We start from the raw sequence: 17,442 nt of genomic DNA, 5'->3' as shown, positions 1-17,442 counted from the left end.
CGACAGGGGGAGCTATTACTATTAGGGTGAAGAGGAGCTATAGGGCACCGCACTGGGATTGGGGGATGATGTGGTAGAGGTGGAGTTGCTAAGGTACAGGAACTCAAAGAGGATGAAGATTATGATAGGAGGAGGGACACGCATGTGCCACCTCCATCCCCTCCCCACTACCCCTTCCTGTTAGGCTGAGATGACGATGATCACAATGGCCGAGGCCTTTTCATCACAATGCATTCTCCTCCCCCCAATAATACCCTTCTTCCCCTACAAAAATCCCCCCCTCCTTAGCAAACAGAGGATAATTATCTTCTTTTTCCTTCTCCTTGAGCAATAACACGCTATTCTCCTCTTTTTTCCCCATGCCACCAATTTTATGAAGGAGAGAAAGAGACGGAGATGTAGTGAAGGAGAGAGAGAGAGAGAGAGAGAGAGAGAGAGAGAGGGCCCAAGGACAATTCCTTACCTAAACGAAGCCTCGAGCACCCTCTCTCCCCATTGATACTTCCTGAGATCTCTCCATCAATTGCCTCTAGTTGACAAGGAGATCTCAAAAGTAAAGACAAGATGTAGGGAACTCCGACACCAAGGAATCCTCCAAGAGGAGTGAATGTCACATTCCAAGCTCTGAAATGGCCCCAAAGCGTAAACTCTCCCAAGTAACTAAAAAAGCTACGACTACGGAAGGAGGATCGAGCAAAGATGCCACCATCAACACGAATGGGTTATCAGGCATAAATGCTAATTTGACACTCCAAAATCAGGTACCGTTATCGTGTCTAATACTTTGAACCAAATATTTAAGCATGGACATCATTAGGAAGAAGTCACACTCTGCATTGCGTAACTTGCATAACTCAAAAGGTAGTTGAAAAGGCTTAACAATCATGAATTGTGGTGAATAGATTAAGCATCTACGGGTTGCTATAGTAATTAAGCCAAGTATTAGGTTCAAACTTTTGCAAATGCATCATAGATTACTAGTATACATAAATATTCCATATAGGTCAATTGCATCATGTAGATCATTGAAGAAAAGTAACTCACATTTACAATGAACTCATGCATACTTGCACTTAAATACTTAGATCATGCATTATGAATTGCATAAATGCACTAGAAGGAATTTTCATGAATGGGGATCCACATCGTATCATCAACTAACGAAAGACTTGCATCTAGCTTTGCATGGTATCATGGATAGCCTCAGTTGCACCACATAATAGGGATACATCTAGAAAGAGTATGTGCTAACAAAATATGGCATCATAAACTAACATCATAACTTACAATAACTTACTAACTCACAGTAAAGAAGATAAAACCTACTAACCTAACTATCGAACCAACCAACCTAGTAACTAACTAACCAACTAAGAGAGAGAGAATGATGATGATGATGACAAAGAAAAAGACAAGGTGAGGTGAGAGAGAGTGAAAGAGAGAGACCTATTAACAAAAATGATACTAAAATAATTATAACTTACTAACTTACAATAAAGAAGGCAGAACCTACTAGCCTAACTATCCAACTAACCAACCTACTAACTAATCAACTAGGAGGAGAAGAAGAAGAACAAGAAGAAGAAGAAGAATGAGAGAGAGAGAGAGAGAGAGAGAGAGAGAGAGAGAGAGAGAGAGAGAGAGAGAGAGAGAGAGAGAGAGAGAGAGAGAGAGAGAGAGAGAGAGAGAGATGAGAGAGAAGAGGAAGAAGAAGGAAAAGAGAGAGAGAGAAGAAGAAGAAGAAGACAGAGAGAGAGAAGACGAAGAAGAAGAAGAAGAAGATAGAGAGATAGAGAGAGAAGAAGAAGGAGAGAGAGAGAGAGGTGAGAGAAGAGGAAGAAGAAGGAGACATAAAGATAGAGAGAGAAGGAGAAGGGGGAGAGAGAGAGAGAGAGAGAGAGAGAGAGGTGAGAGAAGAGGAAGAAGGAGAAGACTGAGAGAGAGTGAGAGTGAAAGAAGAAGAAAAAAAAAAGAAGAATGAGAGGAGAGAGAGTGTGTGTGAGAGAGAGAGAGAGACAACAAGGGGAGAGAGAGAGAGAGAGAGAGAGAGAGATAGAGAAGAATAAAGAACCTACTAATAGCTAACCAACCAACTAATATCATCACCTATTAATAGCTAACCAACCAACTAATATCCTCTCTCTCTCCCTCTCTCTCTCTCTCTCTCTCTCTCTCTCTCTCTCTCTCTCTCTCTCTCTCTCTCTCTCTCTCTCTCTCTCTCTCTCTCTCTGTAACCACCTAACTAACTAACCTACCAACTAACATAAACACAAACTAATATCATAACACCAACCAACTAACAACCACCTAATAACTGACTAACCTGCTAATTAACAAACTCACAGCCAACTGATAACAACTAAACACAAACATAAATTAATCTACTCTCTTACTAATATAACCAATTTAACTAACACACACACACACACACTCTCTCTCTCTCTCTCTCTCTCTCTCTCTCTCTCTAACCACCCAACCAACCAACCTACCAACCAACATAAACACAAACTAACATCATAAACTTACAATAACTCAGTAACTTATAATAACTTAGTAACTCACAATAAAGAAGACAGAACCTACTAACCTAACCATCCAACGAACCAACCCACTAACTAACCAACCTACTCACCAAACCAATAACAACAATAAATAAACTAATGAATATAACAAAACAAAATTACAAATTGGAAAAGAGAGAGAGAGATCACCGACCTGAATAATATTCGTCAAAAACTACCTGAAGGACCAATCCCGCAAACAAAACTATACCAAGCAAACCAAAACACCAATAAATTGTTAAAATTTCAGGATGAGAGCATGGCAGGAGCTATGGTGGTTGGAAGATGAAGACTAAATTCATGTTGACATGGACAATGAGTAGACAACTATTACACAAATGAATTAGGTTCCAAGATGGAAGCTTGGACTCATAAAGACAATCTTGTGTATTGGTCTGACAATGACACTAATTGAAAGAGGAAAGCATCATGATATTATATTCATCATATAAAAGTGATAGTTGAGTACAATGCTTTATAGAAGTTGGGTTGTTCCACTTTCCTCACCGTGCATATGGGATTTAGGACATCTCTTCCTAGAGCATACATCATTTGTCTATTTCTCAACACCCCCCTCAAATGATGAGTCCCTAAAATTGTTGGCTTTTGCCCCCCCACATGGTGACATGGCCCGGGAGACTAGCTCATAGGCAGCCTAGTCAAGTTAAAGCTTGAAACTTTACATCTTTGGCAAGGGTATTTACAAATCAAATGCACTAAGGGAAAAATAGAGATCCACTATAGGAAAAACATATGAAAGATACAATGAAAATTCTTTAGAACAATCTGTCAAAGTTGTTGATGGTAGTGGAAGCATCTTCTTCTTCTTCTTCATTCATGAACTGGTTCTGGTGGTGATCATTTTGTATCTACTGTGCTCTTTTCTTGTGGAAACATTCACTAAGTCTTGCCACAGTAGTGACATATAATCTGATCCTTGTTGTTGACCACGGCCTATTGCTCCATAAGTGCCCTTGGTGTACAAGAGACTGTTGTTGGTGGTGTGTTCCTTTGTATCCTTGCTTTTAACTTTACTTTCCCCATCAAGTAGTGAGTTCTCAATATCTTTAAGTGAGAGACTTGGAACATTACTTAGGGTGGACACAATATTCTCATATGGATCCTTATTTACACTTGCAAGTCATACGGCTATTGCTTCATCTTCATCTTCATCAATGTTCTTCTTAAGAGTTGCAAGCTAGTGTTTTAGGCTCTTGAACTTGTTAATGTGTATGATCGTGGAAGTACTATCTTTTATATCCAGTTTATAAATCTGGATGAGTAATTTTACCTTTGAATTCATTGCTTGGGTACCAAAGATCTTGTTAATTTCTTCCCAAGTAGTTCTAGCATCTCTGATGCTAGAGATATGATGTAGCACATCATCACTTAGTCCCCAGGAAATGATGCCTAATGCTTTGTTACTCATCTTCTTTCATTCTTTGGTTTTTGGTGGAGCTACTGCAAGGATCCTACTTTTTGAACCTTCTTTCCCACCATTTGCATCACCCTCATCATCTTCAAAGAGATCCCATAGGTCTTTCCTCATGAGGTGGTACATTGTCTTTTCCTTCCAAGCATGGAAGCCTTCTTTGCTATTTGTTCGAGCTTTGCCATTTTTGATCAATTAGCAACAACTCATCCAACAAAAGAGTTGTACTTCAATGTGTCAAGAGACACAAGATTATTAGTGTTTAACAACACTGCATGAGTATTAAACAAATACTATCTTGGAGCTCAATGTCAGATGTTGATGCTTGATATTCTTCTTGCTTGTTGATTTACTGTGATGCTTTGTTGGAAATTAAGTGCTCATTAAGACCAAAGTGATAGAGTCTTCAGTGGACTGAGAGAAGTAAGAAAATGAAAGTATTTATGACCTTGAAGGTCAATGGCTATGGCTACCCACAGAGATGATAGTTAGGATTTCTCAAATTGTGATCAACAGAGAGAGTATTTTGGGGAACCCTCTTCGATGAGATTAGCCCACTTGGGGGGATACCAAAGCCCTATAGTGGCAGCACAAATCGCGCAATGTGGAGATGATGGCAGCCATACGACCAACAGGGATGCAGTTCAGGACAGCGATGAAGAATTTCGACAATGACAACTTTTGCAGTATGGAATGTCAACGTGTGAAGTGATAGGATGGTGCACCTTGAGTAGAGGGAAAGATCTCTAGAGGAAATCATGTGCAAATATAAATTGTGGAGAAAGATCTAGGTGCTGCAAGCAGACAAGGTACCGTTGTCCATGGCAGCTATGAAAGCTCTAGTGAAGGTGAAGGTGAAGCTGGAGTAGGAAATGAAGACTTGAGCTGATACCAAGCTGGGCAGAAGTGAAAGGGAGCTGGAGAAGCAGAGTGAGGAGCTAACCATGCTTAGTTGAGCTCTGATACCATATTAAAATGTCGGATCTAGAGCATGGTAGGAGCTATGGAGGTTGAAAGATGAAGACTAAATTCATGTTGACATGGACAATGAGTAGACAACTATTACATACATGAATTAGGTTCCAAGATGGAAGCTTGGATTCATAAAGACAATCTTGTGTATTGGACTGACAATGACACTAACTGAAAGAGGAAAGCATCATGATATTGTATTCATCAAATGAAAGTGATAGTCAAGAACAATGCTTTATAGAAGTTGGGTTGTTCCATTCTCCTCACTGTGCATATGTGATTCAGGACATCTCTTCCTAGAGCATACATCATTTGTCTATTTCTCAACATAAATTAAACTGCACCAAGCAAACCTCTCTCTCTCTCTCTCTCTAACTAACTAAACAAACTAAAAAATAAAAAATAAACACATATAAACTTACTATAACATAATAAATTAAAATAAATAAAAAATTAATAGGTAATAATAAATTAAATAACCAAACTATCTAACTAACTCTAAATTGAATCTATCAATTAAAAATTTAAAATAACATAAACCCACACACATAATCTTACTAACTAATAACATAAGAAGCTAAAGCAAATAAATAACTAATATATAATAATAATAAATTAAAATAATCCTAAATAACTAAAGTAAAAAAACAATTTAAATAATATAAACTTACTAATAACCAAACTATCTCATATATAATAATAAAGTAAATAACTAAACTAACTAACCTACCAATCAATAAAAATTAAACTAACCCTAAATAATTAAAGTAATAAAAATACAATTTAAATAATATAAACTTACTAACTAAACTAACTAACTAACTAACTAACTATATATCTAACAAAACTCACCCTAAAGTCACACACATAAAATGAACAATTAACTAATATTAATATAAAGTAACTAAATAATTAAAATAACACGTTCTCTCACACACACACATAAAACTTGCCCTAAACTCACACACATAAGACGAATAATTAACTTATATTAATATAAACTAATTAAATAACCAAATATTAATAGAAAATAATAAAGTAAATAACTAAACTAACCATCTAACTAACTAACTAAACACACAATTAAAATAACATAAACTTGCACACCTAGACTAACCCTAAACTAACCCTAAATTAAATAAATAATTAAAATAGCATGCTCTCTCTTTCTCTCTCTCTCTCTCTCTCTCTCTCTCTCTCTCTCTCTAACAAAACTCACCCACTAACTAAATATTAATAGACAATAATAAACTAACTAACTAACCCTAAACTAAATAACATTTTAAAGTAATATCTAAACAGACAGACAAAACAAACCAATATCTAAACTACCTAACAAAACTTATTAAATAAAGAGAGAGAGTAAATAAATAACACATTTTACTCTCTCTCTCTCTCTCTCTCTCTCTCTCTCTCTCTCTCTCTCTCTCCAAAACAAAACTCTCTTTCTCCAAAACTCACACACATAAGATGAACAATTAACTAATATTAATATAAACTAAGTAAATAACTAAACTAACCAACTGACCCTAAACTAACCAAGTAACTAAAAAAACAATTAAAATAACATAAACTTGCACACCTAAACTAACCCTAAATTAAATAAACAATTAAAATAGCATGTTCTCTCTCTCTCTCCATGCGACCTATCTTGTGTCATTGCGTGTCAGAGGAGTGTGATGCGTAGTGGGTTTGTGCGTGAGACAAAGAGAGAGGATGATTGCCCCGCCACCTTGGGCTGCGGTCTACGCGTGAGAGAGAGAGAGAATGATCACCTCACTACCCCCGCCACCTCGAGCTCCCGCCATGTTAGCCTACAGCCCCGATCGAAGCAATCTCCCCGCTCCTCCCAGCTCCCTGCTCCTGCCGACCAAGTCACGCCTCCCAAAGCCCCGCCACCTCGAGCTGCAGCCCTTGCCACCTTAGGCTGTGGTCTGCGTGTGAGAGAGAGAGAGGACGACCTCCCAAAGCCCCTTGCGTGGACCTGACCCAGCCACATCAAGCTTGCAACCCCCACCACCTTAGGCCCCTACCACATCGGCCTGCAGCTACCCACTCCCTGCTCCTCTTGGTCTCTCGAGGTCCACATGGCGATTATGTGTTCCGAGGGAGCGACATGTCATCTCCTGAGGTCCACGAGAGAGAGAGAGAGAGAGAGAGAGAGAGAGAGAGAGAGAGAGAGAGAGAGAGAGAGGACTCACCTACCTCTGGAGTTTGCACCTGCTGCTGCCTCTGCCTGCAGCTGCTACCTGAGAGAGAGAGAGAGAGAGAGAGAGAGAGGAGGTGGTGGAAAGAGACCGCGTACGTTTCTCTGCTCCAAATCATGAGCAATTAATGAGCACCTTGGTTTGGTTTGGAAACCAAGTTGGGGAGCTCTTTGGTGCTTCGTGACACCTCCCAAATTTGTAGTTCAAACAATAAAATAGTATAGATTATGTGTGCTGAGGGAGCCACCTGTCACCTCCCGAGGTCCACGAGAGAGAGAGAGAGAGAGAGAGAGAGAGAGAGAGAGAGAGAGAGAGAGAGAGAGAGAGAGAGAGAGAGAGAGAGAGAGAGAGAGAGAGAGAGAGAGAGTGTGTGTGTGTGTGTGTGTGTGTTGCGAGCAACGGATGCGTGGTTTGCGCGTAGTGAACGAAAGAAGCTCCCTTTTTCTCTCTTTTACTCATAAAATTGCATACGACTCATGAGAAATTAAGAATAGACTAAAAGAGAGGGTAAAGCATGATGAAGCGACACAAGATTGGATACAATCTCCCCCCGACATGAAGTGGGCAGCTCCCTTCATGCCATATTTGTAATAATATTATGAAATCTTCTTTGCCCAAGATTTTAGGCCCTTTGCAATCACTCTTTGAATGAAGAGTTTGAGTGTACTGGAAAAGAGATAGAGTATCTTGAATTAATGGATTCTAGCAGTTGTGCATCCCACAACTCTCTAGAACCATTAATATTTTATTGGACATATCTTCTAAAAATCTATTTTGCTAATAAATATTTACAGAGACTATGCGCACGCTTTATAAGAAATAGCGGTGCGTCTAACAATAATCCAATAATTGCCAAATAAATTCTTGAGGAAATAATCTTTAAAATGCTTGCGCGTGGCACGCCTTTCCAATTCACCTTGCTCTACACATCAGCTGCCACAAATTCAAAAAATCATGTTAAAATAATAACCAACTGAATAATTGCAGCTAGCCACATAAATCAATTAATTTGGAATTCCATACAATAATTAATTCACGAAGACATTGATACTCGTCTGGATAAAATGGTATCACCCACGTTCACACTAGGCATCCCCATTGACTTTCTGCCTAAGGCAATTCTTAGGAACGTGCCCCGCATTGACAGAGAATCATTTAAGGTGCTCATCCTGCCAACGTACACACAAAGGAGAACCATTTAAGGCGCTCATCCCTTTGCGTAGGTGCCACCTGGCATTACACAGAGAGAGAGAGAGAGAGAGAGAGAGAGAGAGAGAGAGAGAGAGAGAGGACTCACCTACCTCTGGAGTTTGCACCCATTGTTGCCTCTACCTGCGACTACTGTCTGAGAGAGAGAGAGAGAGAGAGGTGGTGGAAAGAGACCGTGTACATTTCTCTGCTCCAAATCATGAGCAATTAATGAGCACCTTGGTTTGGTTTGGAAACCAAGTTGGGAAGCTCTTTGGTCGACACCTCTCCTGAACTTGTAGCTCAAACAATAAAATAGTATAGATTAAAGAGAGAGAGAGAGAGAGAGGACTCACCTACCTCTGAAGTTTGCACCTGCTGTTGCCTCTGCCTGTAGCTGCTGCTTGAGAGAGAGAGAGAGAGAGAGAGAGAGAGAGAGAGAGAGAGAGAGAGAGAGAGAGAGAGGATTCACCTACCTCTGGAGTCTGCACCCGCTGTTGCCTCTGCCTGTAGAGCTGATGCGAGAGAGAGAGAGAGAGAGAGAGAGAGAAAGAGAGAGAGAGAGAGAGAGGAGGTGGTGGAAAGAGACTGCGTACGTTTCTTTGCTCCAAATCATGAGCAATTAATGAGCACCTTGGTTTGGTTTGGAAACCAAGTTGGGGAGCTCTTTGGTGCTTTGACACCTCCCGAACTTGTAGCTCAAACAATAAAATAATATAGATTATGTGTGCTGAGGGAGCGACCTGTCACCTCTCGAGGTCCACGAGAGAGAGAGAGAGAGAGAGAGAGAGAGAGAGAGAGGGTGGAAAGAGACCGCATATGTTTCTCTACTCCAAATCATGAGCAATTAATGAGCACCTTGGTTTGTTTTGGAAACCAAGTTCGGGAGCTCTTTGGTGCTTTGACACCTCTCGAACTTGTAGCTTAAACAATTAAATAGTATAGATATAAATATGTTATTTAAAATATTTCAAATTTATATCATACGCAATCATGTGAAATGGAAAATCTGGAAAAGAAAACTTCGAATTTTAAAGATAGGAAGGCTACTAAGATAGAAAAATATATGTAGAAAGGTGGGAGATTTTGTGCCACTTTGTTTTGAATCTTTGGAAAGTTTAGACGCTAAAGAGATTGGATTATGGAAATGGGCAGCTCACGTGGTCGACAAAACCCTCACCTAATAAGGGTTAGGTGGGCTCCCAAAAGGCGAATGGATTAAGGCTCCTAATCTCCATATATTTCTCTGATTAGGTTGTTTGATTAGCAGTTTTTGGTATGTTTTATCCTTTTTTGGTCATTAGGATTAGCACTAATCTCGACGTTTTTGTTACATTAGGTCTATTGGATTCTTAGTTTAGCCCTTTTGGGTGCCTGTTTTTCGCCGTGTTTTGGCCCGTTCCGGAGATTCTGCTGTATACACCCACATCACGTCCTCTCGGGGAATCAGACAGGGAAGCTCAAGCCTCTCACCCTCTCTTAACAGTATCGGCCAATAGGCCATACAAGGAGAGGGGGGTTCGAGCAAGATTCTGCCAAAATTGCTTGAGTTTTCCTGGTCTGATACCTCAATCAGCTGAATAAAAGACTAGATTACGGTTGATTCCTTGTTATTCTAGTGAATTAGGAGCAAGATTCAGTAGATTTTGGGGCTGTTGCCTCAAATACTTCTTGTTGTTCTAGTAAACCAGAAGCAAGATTCAGTAGATTTTGGAGCAGTTACCTCAAATAGAAATATGGAATGGAGCTCTTTGGACGCATTGCTTATGGACATTAGCCCTCCCACTTGGCCTCTTTGCTTGCCATCAAGCCAGCAGCATTATGAACCACTTCCAGATGAGGTAGATCCTAATGTGGGTCTCTTCTCAATTCTTTTCAGTGCTGTTTTGAGCCAATTGGTTGAATTGTATATGCATTGCAAGCCATCTAATTTGACATGTTTGGGTGTGTGAAAATGTGTAATGTCTTGCAGTATTGTAGTGCTAGCAACATTTCAAAATTGGTAGCACTATATTGTATGTAACTCATTGCTCCCTTCAAATACCTCCGTGTTTGTTCAGTCATGAATGTGTTAGAAGCCATAGTTACTGTACTCTTGCAAATTGGGGAATTTAATTTAGTGTCAAATTTGTGTCTTTAATCTAGTATGCATTGCAAATCTGTGGGCTTATGTGTGTACAAATTTGCATGTGATTGAACATTCTTCTCAAATTTCACATGGTTGCTTTAGGAATGTGGTGAAGAACTTGGGAAGCTTTTGCTGTGTGCATCGATGGAGTTGAAGTCTGCTGAAATGGCTACTGTGAAGCAAGGCAAAGTGTATGAAGAAAAGACGAAGCAGCTGAGAGAAGAGCTCAAAGCAGCAAAGAGGGAGAGAGATGCAGCCAGAAGTGAGTGCAGGATGCTCAAGCAGAGGATCATCAGCTGGCCTCTCTACAGCAATGCTACTGATTGCTCCAAAATGATGGCAGCTTCATCCATGGAAAGAGCAGAGGGCCTGTCCTGTACCAGTTTGCAGCAGCTTTCCCCCATAGATTCCTCATCTTCTTCCATGCAGCACCATGCTGGAGCTCCTCCCCCTCACTCTGATTGTGATTTGTTGCCCTGGAAAGCCATGGGCCTCCGACAATCGGAGCCACCCTTTGAACCTCACATTGACATGCAGATCAGCACAAGCAAGAGTCGAAGCTCCTCTCTCTCTTCCGAAGGCCTGGATGAGGCCATTGATGATGCGCCCCCTGTTTTTGAATTGGATGTTCTTAACGAGCTTAACCGTGGCACTGTGGAAGCTCTTAATCAGCCGCGTACATCACCAGACAACCTGATTCACATAAATCCTGCCTCTAATAAAATTGCTGCAGGATTCTCCAAGCATTCCCATGGGATCAAGACTGACGTGAATTTGGAGGTTCTCAAAGAGCTTAATGACAACATGATGGAAACTTGTAATCAGTCCCAATCATCACCGATCATCATGGCCAGCAATGAGAGTATCAGAAAGAGTGTTGCAGGATTCTCTAGGAAGTCCTATGGGATCAGAGCGAGCGCTAATTCTCATGTTAATCGATGGTCTCATCTCCCTGAGTCTGCAGAGGTAGATCCTCAGGTGACGCTCGAGGCAGTGCCGGAGAAGGGGAAGTTCTTACAGGCAGTGGTAGATGCAAGATTCTCTAAACAATCCCATGGGACCAAGATGAACAGCAAGAAATCTCATGGTACTAATCCATGCCATTATCTCCCTGAGCCTCCAGAGGCAGATCCTCAAGTGATGCTCAGGGCCTTGCCACAGAAGGGGAAGCTTCTGCAAGCAGTGGTACATGCAGGACCCCTGCTCCAAACCCTTCTTCTGGCAGGCCCCCTTCCACAGTGGACACACCCACCCTCTGCCTTGCTCAAACCCATGGAGATACCCACAGCCTTGACATCCAACATGGCTCTCAAAACACCTCCTGGTTCACCTTCTCTATCTCACACGCAGAAATGCCATATATCTGGCCATGCATTGCATAGCCTAATTGCATCACCACCTGATGATCTATGCAGAACAATGCTTGATTTTTCTGCAATCACAAGCCCTTACAAGGGTACGAGTACTACCACAAGCTCTGAGCGCAGCTTGAACAGAAGGAAATCGTGTCTGTTACCATCATGACTGCCCACTTTGGAAACCCTCTCTTCCCATCATCACTCCCCATTGATCTGTTAATTCATTAGGTTGGCCGCAGATTATAATCCCTTAATTCATTGGGCGATTTAAGCTTTCAAAAGAGGTTGGAACCAATTTCCAATCCTTTATTTGTAAGCCAGTTACAGGCTGATTGAATTGATACTCAATCTCTTGATTGACATCCTTGTATTTGATCCGTTCCTCATAAACCCAAAATTATTTCCTGTCAATAATGTCTGGCATTTTAATTTCTTCTTTCTAATTTCATTTAGGAGAATGAAGATCTCTATTGCTGTGTATAATATACTTGGATACTTGATCAATAATTTTCACAAATTGTGCCATTAGGTCTCAGGATAGCATGTATGTACTTTGAGCCTACTTATCTTTTACAATCCATATGCTTTGAATGTAGACTAGAGGCTTTGAGCTTATTTCACATTATAGATTGTTTTTTTGTAAGATTACCAATCCTGGTGCCCTAGTACTGAGTATTATCTTTATAGTCTGGTCTGTTTCATTACTCTCTCTCTCTCTCTCTCTCATACAAACATACATATATATGAAATTCAACGTTTTGAATTAGAATACCATTTCATGAGAGTCTTCAATCCCACCATTTCCTGCAGCTTGACCTTGTGAGCACCCTACTATCTTTGAACCTTGCAACTAGGCATGGTATCACTAAAGAACCATGGTGAAGGATAACCTTGTGTAATTTTGTAATTCATGTCATTGATGTTCCAATGTTATGCTTGATACAGTTTGTTTCTTAATTCCGAGCTGCACCTTTCTCAGAAGTCATCCAATCTTATGAAATAAATTAAGATTGTAGATTTTAGATAAGCAATAAATACAATATGAATACAAAAAGGCATATTAATTATATATGATGATGATTTGCTTGCTTTTAATTAAACTCGAATATGTTGATAGATGGATGTGGATGTGTGCATACACATGCATGCAGTAAGTTTTGTGTATGTATATGCATGTGTAGGTCTATTATATGGGCATGCTTACTTAGTATGGAGTAGCCTTTTGGAATTACCAAGCCATGCCATGATTGAGAGATGATATTTATCCTTTCCTATTGCAAGAAATATTGGACCTTTTTGATTTGGGTTTGCATCCTTGTACTTGTGAAAGTGTGCAACAAAAGAGAAACACAAATATGGAGAGAGAAGGGAAGAGTGATTGAAATGAACGTAGAGAAAGGAATAGAGTGCACTAATTTGAAAATGGTTGTTGATAAATACAAAGAGGATTGATTAGTCCCTACATGCAATACAAGGTGTCAATGAGGGCAATGAATTAGGCTAATGAGAGAGAATAGTAGGTTGAATGGAGAGAGTGGTAGCAAAAGGAGATGAATGAGCAAAAGTAAGAAGGGGACTACTATTTATAGCAGCCAAAACTGGCCAACTAGTTGAAATAGGGACCGATAGGTTATTGCTAATTTCATTTAATGTAGCCAACTTGTTGGAAATGTTGTCTCTCATCAAAACTACCATCATTAATGTGAATGCAACCATTAAACTAGCACAAATTGAAATGCACCAAACTAGGTCATTGCTTAAACACACTAAAACAAATTGCAAGGTTGGAAATTGAAATGCAAGGGCTATCAAAGCTTCAATATCTCCATCAAACTCTAACAAAGTTCACAACTAAGAGATGACCATCATGAAATACAAGGAATGCTAATACCTCCTCTCAAATCCTAGGGAGTGGTTGAAGATGTAACAATTTCATGCAATGGAGCATAAAAGCTTGAGATAGAGGCTTCATGAAAAGATCCACTACATTGTCCTCCATAGGATAGTAGACTAGTGTTAGGTTAGACTCCACAATCTGCTTTCAAACACGAAAGGCACAAGTGTCAATGTCTGCATCCATACAATTAATTATATTGAGAGCTTGGCATTGCGCTCATGCAAGCTATAATACTTCGATATAGGGGAAAAGACCTGCAATTCGGAAAGGGTGCAAGCATTAGCTTTCATTCACTTTCATGACGGTCAATGTAATCCAAATATGTATGCATAAATCATGAAAGACCAACCCAAAACCTAGTATGAGAGATGGGTGCCCAACTTGAGTAGAAGCCCAACTCAAAACCCGATGTATAAAAATAAAAAAGTAAATGGATAAGCTCATTCTTATGGTGTGCAAACTTGAGAGCTTGCTTCTTTTTCTTGCTTCTATTCTATCTACTTGTGCTCCAAGTGAGGGAGAGAGTGAGGGACTTGAGAGGTGAAGCTTCTTCCTTACACGAGCTCTTCTCTTCCTCCCCTTCTTGGGTGAGGAATGGATTGGAGGAGAGATTGGGTTGTATTTCTTCTTTGCATTTCCTCTCATGGATCAAGTGCTTGTGGATCAAATCAAGAGCAACAGTAGCACCACACAGATCATGGAGCCACCATTGAGTCTTTACTTCATGGCATTGAGGAGAAGGGTAAGGCAGTGTGTTCGTTGCACAATTGCCAATTCATATGTTCTTACTTTTGTGTGGTTTGGGAGAAGAATGGATAGATCGATGAGTGTGGAAGATGTAGGCTATACAAGAGGTAGCCATTGCAAAATTGGATGAAGCTCTTGAAACAATACGCGTTTTGTCGAGTCCAACGGTCAAGCTTGCAAAAGCCGAACATTTTGGTTCTATTGCTGAGACAAGATAGAATCAAATCATCCATGAAGGCAAACATTCTCTTTATCATGCATTGGAATAGAAGCACTACTCCGAAATGAAACATGAGTATGTACCCTCAAATGGATTAGGAATGGAGTTCGAAAAAAGTGTGTGCTAGAGTAGGATGGATGGAGTAGGGGAGACTAGATGAGGTTGGGGTTGAAATTTTGGAGATTGGTAAGTTAGTGTAGTCTTAGGAACAAATCTTAGAAAATAAAAATCATTTTTTAAATCTTTATTTTGCATCCTGTGGGATTGGTAGGGGACTTGTGTAATATTTCCACGCAATAAAAGTTAGTTGGTTAGTTCGAAAGTTAGTTAGTCAATTAATAAGTTAGTAGGATTACTAATTAAAGACTAACTATGGTAAAAACTAACTAACATTAATAACTAATCATTTTAATTTAATTAAAATATATATTTTAAATTAAACCAAGAGTCATAATCCGACATTTTTTACGGATTGACAAGGACCATAGCCACCCTTCATGGAAGTTACAACATGAACGAGACTTATGAGCTATATTAATCACTAATATTAGTGTGTATAGTTTGGATGGTCAAAAAAATATTAGATTTGGAAAAAACTAGCATATTCTAGATATTTTAGATAATATCCTAAAAAGATAGAATTGAAAGTTATTTAAAAGAAAAGACAAGTGATGTTTTAGTTAGTTTAGGAGATCTTATAAAAGGAAAAAATTTAAGAAAAGTGACTAGCGAAATCATGTGTGCCGTGATCGCAATCTATAGGTAGTAGACAGCACTTCGAACAGAGAAAAGAAGAATAAGTGAACTAAGAGCTTTCTAACCAAGTGTCTTGGTGTTTTACCCCCCTTTTGGAGTCAATGTAACTATCAAATTTATTATCTGAGTATCAAATCACTGAATCTTCTAAGAACCCCTCCACTCTTGTTCTCAGCCATATCCCCTTCTCTCTAATTCATTATAAATATGTGGCATGGGGAGGCACAAGGGAGCATAAGGAGACCCCGAGAGGCTACAAGAGAGAGGGAGAGAGAGAGGATACCCCACCAAGAGATTGTGAGAGAGAACTTGAGAGAGAGAGAGAGAGAGAGAGAGAGAGAGAGAAGAGTTACCTTGAGAGAGAGAAAACAAAGCTACACAGGTGCAGTCTATGGATATATAGAGGAATTAGATGAAGACGAATACCTAGAACCCACTACACCTTATTAGGAGGACTAAAAATCCTAGAAGCTTAATCGACATGTACTACAACTTATATTGAGAATAAATCCTACTATTGTACCTATGGTTAATTGGAATAATATGAGTGCACTACTTGAAACATTAAGAGTAGTGCAGCATATGCGGGTCTTAACCCACAGGCCCTAAGCCCCATTAATGCTTGTCTTCCCTAGTTTCTCTCGAGATGAGGACATCTCAATTTCTCTAAGGGGAGGAGGATGTAATATTTTCATGCAATAAAAGTTAATTGGTTAGTTCGAAAATTAGTTAGTCAATTAATAAGTTAGTAAGATTACTAACTAAAGACTAACTAAGGTAAAAATAACTAATATTAATAATTAATAATTTTATTTAATTAAAAATATATTTTAAATTAAATCCAGAGTCGTAATCCGACATTTTTCTCGGATTGACAAGGATCGTAGCCACCCTTCATGGAAGTTACAACGTGAACGAGACTTATGAGCTATATTAATCACTAGTATTACTGTGTATGGTTTGGATGGTCAAAAAAATATTAGATTTTGGGAAAAACTAGCATATTCTAGATATTTTAGATAATATCCTAAAAAGATAGAATTGAAAGTCATTTAAAAGAAAATACAAGTGATGTTTTAGTTAGTTTTGGAGATCTTATAAAACGAAAAAAAAATAAGAAAAGTGACTCGAGAAATCGTGTGCGCCGCGATCGCAATCTACAGGTAGTAGACAGCACTTCAAACATAGAAAAGAAGAAGGAGTGAACTGAGTATGTGGCATGGGGAGGCACAAGGGAGCATAAGAAGACCCCGAGAGGTTGCAAGAGAGAGGGAGAGAGAGAGGATACCCCTCCAAGAGATTGTGAGAGAGAGCTTGAGAGAGAGAGAGAGAGAGAGAGAAGAGTTACCTTGAGAGGCTGCCCAATGCCCTCTATCTCGATCCCTCGACTTAACCATCTTCTCTTATGCTCTCCCATCTTGAATTTATTCCGCCTTCTTAATCTCTTGAGTCTACTTGAAAACAATCGCCTCCAAGTGAAGAATGTCGCGTGCGGATGGCAATCATACAACTAGCAACAAAGCTTCGGGCGAAGGCATCACTGTCAATCCAATTGCAGTTCCGATAGTAAGTAATGTATTTTCTAAATTATTAGATGCTTGCTTTGATTCTTGCAAGAGATACGCCAAATTTCAGGTCGATCCTAGTGGGTTCGGCTGTGGACATTCCGTTGCGAGGCGGACTCGGGAAACCCTAGGCGACAAACCTTGAAACATTCCATGGGAGTGCCGGGCGGCAAGGCCTAGAATCGTTTCTTGATGGACTGCTAAAACGTGCTTGGAGAGCCGATAGGCGGGTATGTTACAGTTGGTATCAGAGCAAAACTTCATGATGATGCGTGAGATTAATGTTTGGTTCATAGAGGTATCCTAAACAGAAATAACCTGAGTGGTATGGCTTGATTTCCAAGCACCTTCTGCACCCACGAATGCTGACATGCAAGAGAAGAAATTTCATCTCAAGCAAATTAAGGAACC

The 17,442-nt window shown here is 39.7% G+C and overlaps 1 protein-coding gene across 2 annotated transcripts; it reads left to right on the top strand.

The window, feature by feature from the left end:
• The first annotated feature begins 9,734 nt into the window (after positions 1-9,734).
• On the top strand, positions 9,735-12,319 carry LOC148020819 (uncharacterized). 2 transcript variants are annotated; one of them, XM_087699462.1, is made up of 2 exons: positions 9,735-10,213; positions 10,591-12,319. In XM_087699462.1, the coding sequence occupies exons 1-2, from the start codon at positions 10,097-10,099 to the stop codon at positions 12,010-12,012; spliced, it is 1,539 nt and encodes a 512-aa protein (XP_087555588.1). In that variant the 5' UTR covers positions 9,735-10,096; the 3' UTR covers positions 12,013-12,319. The 2 variants fall into 2 exon arrangements, with proteins under 2 accessions (XP_087555588.1, XP_087555589.1); XM_087699463.1 differs by having other exon boundaries at positions 9,735-10,201; positions 10,591-12,315.
• The last annotated feature ends 5,123 nt before the right edge of the window (positions 12,320-17,442 follow it).

This window comes from Lygodium microphyllum, chromosome 18 (assembly GCF_053477565.2).
Source record: "Lygodium microphyllum isolate KBCC chromosome 18, Lygodium_microphyllum_v1.1.10, whole genome shotgun sequence".
Taxonomy (NCBI): Eukaryota; Viridiplantae; Streptophyta; class Polypodiopsida; order Schizaeales; family Lygodiaceae; genus Lygodium; species Lygodium microphyllum.
Note: the sequence above shows the minus strand (reverse complement) of the source record. Positions and strands in the feature narration are given on the sequence as shown.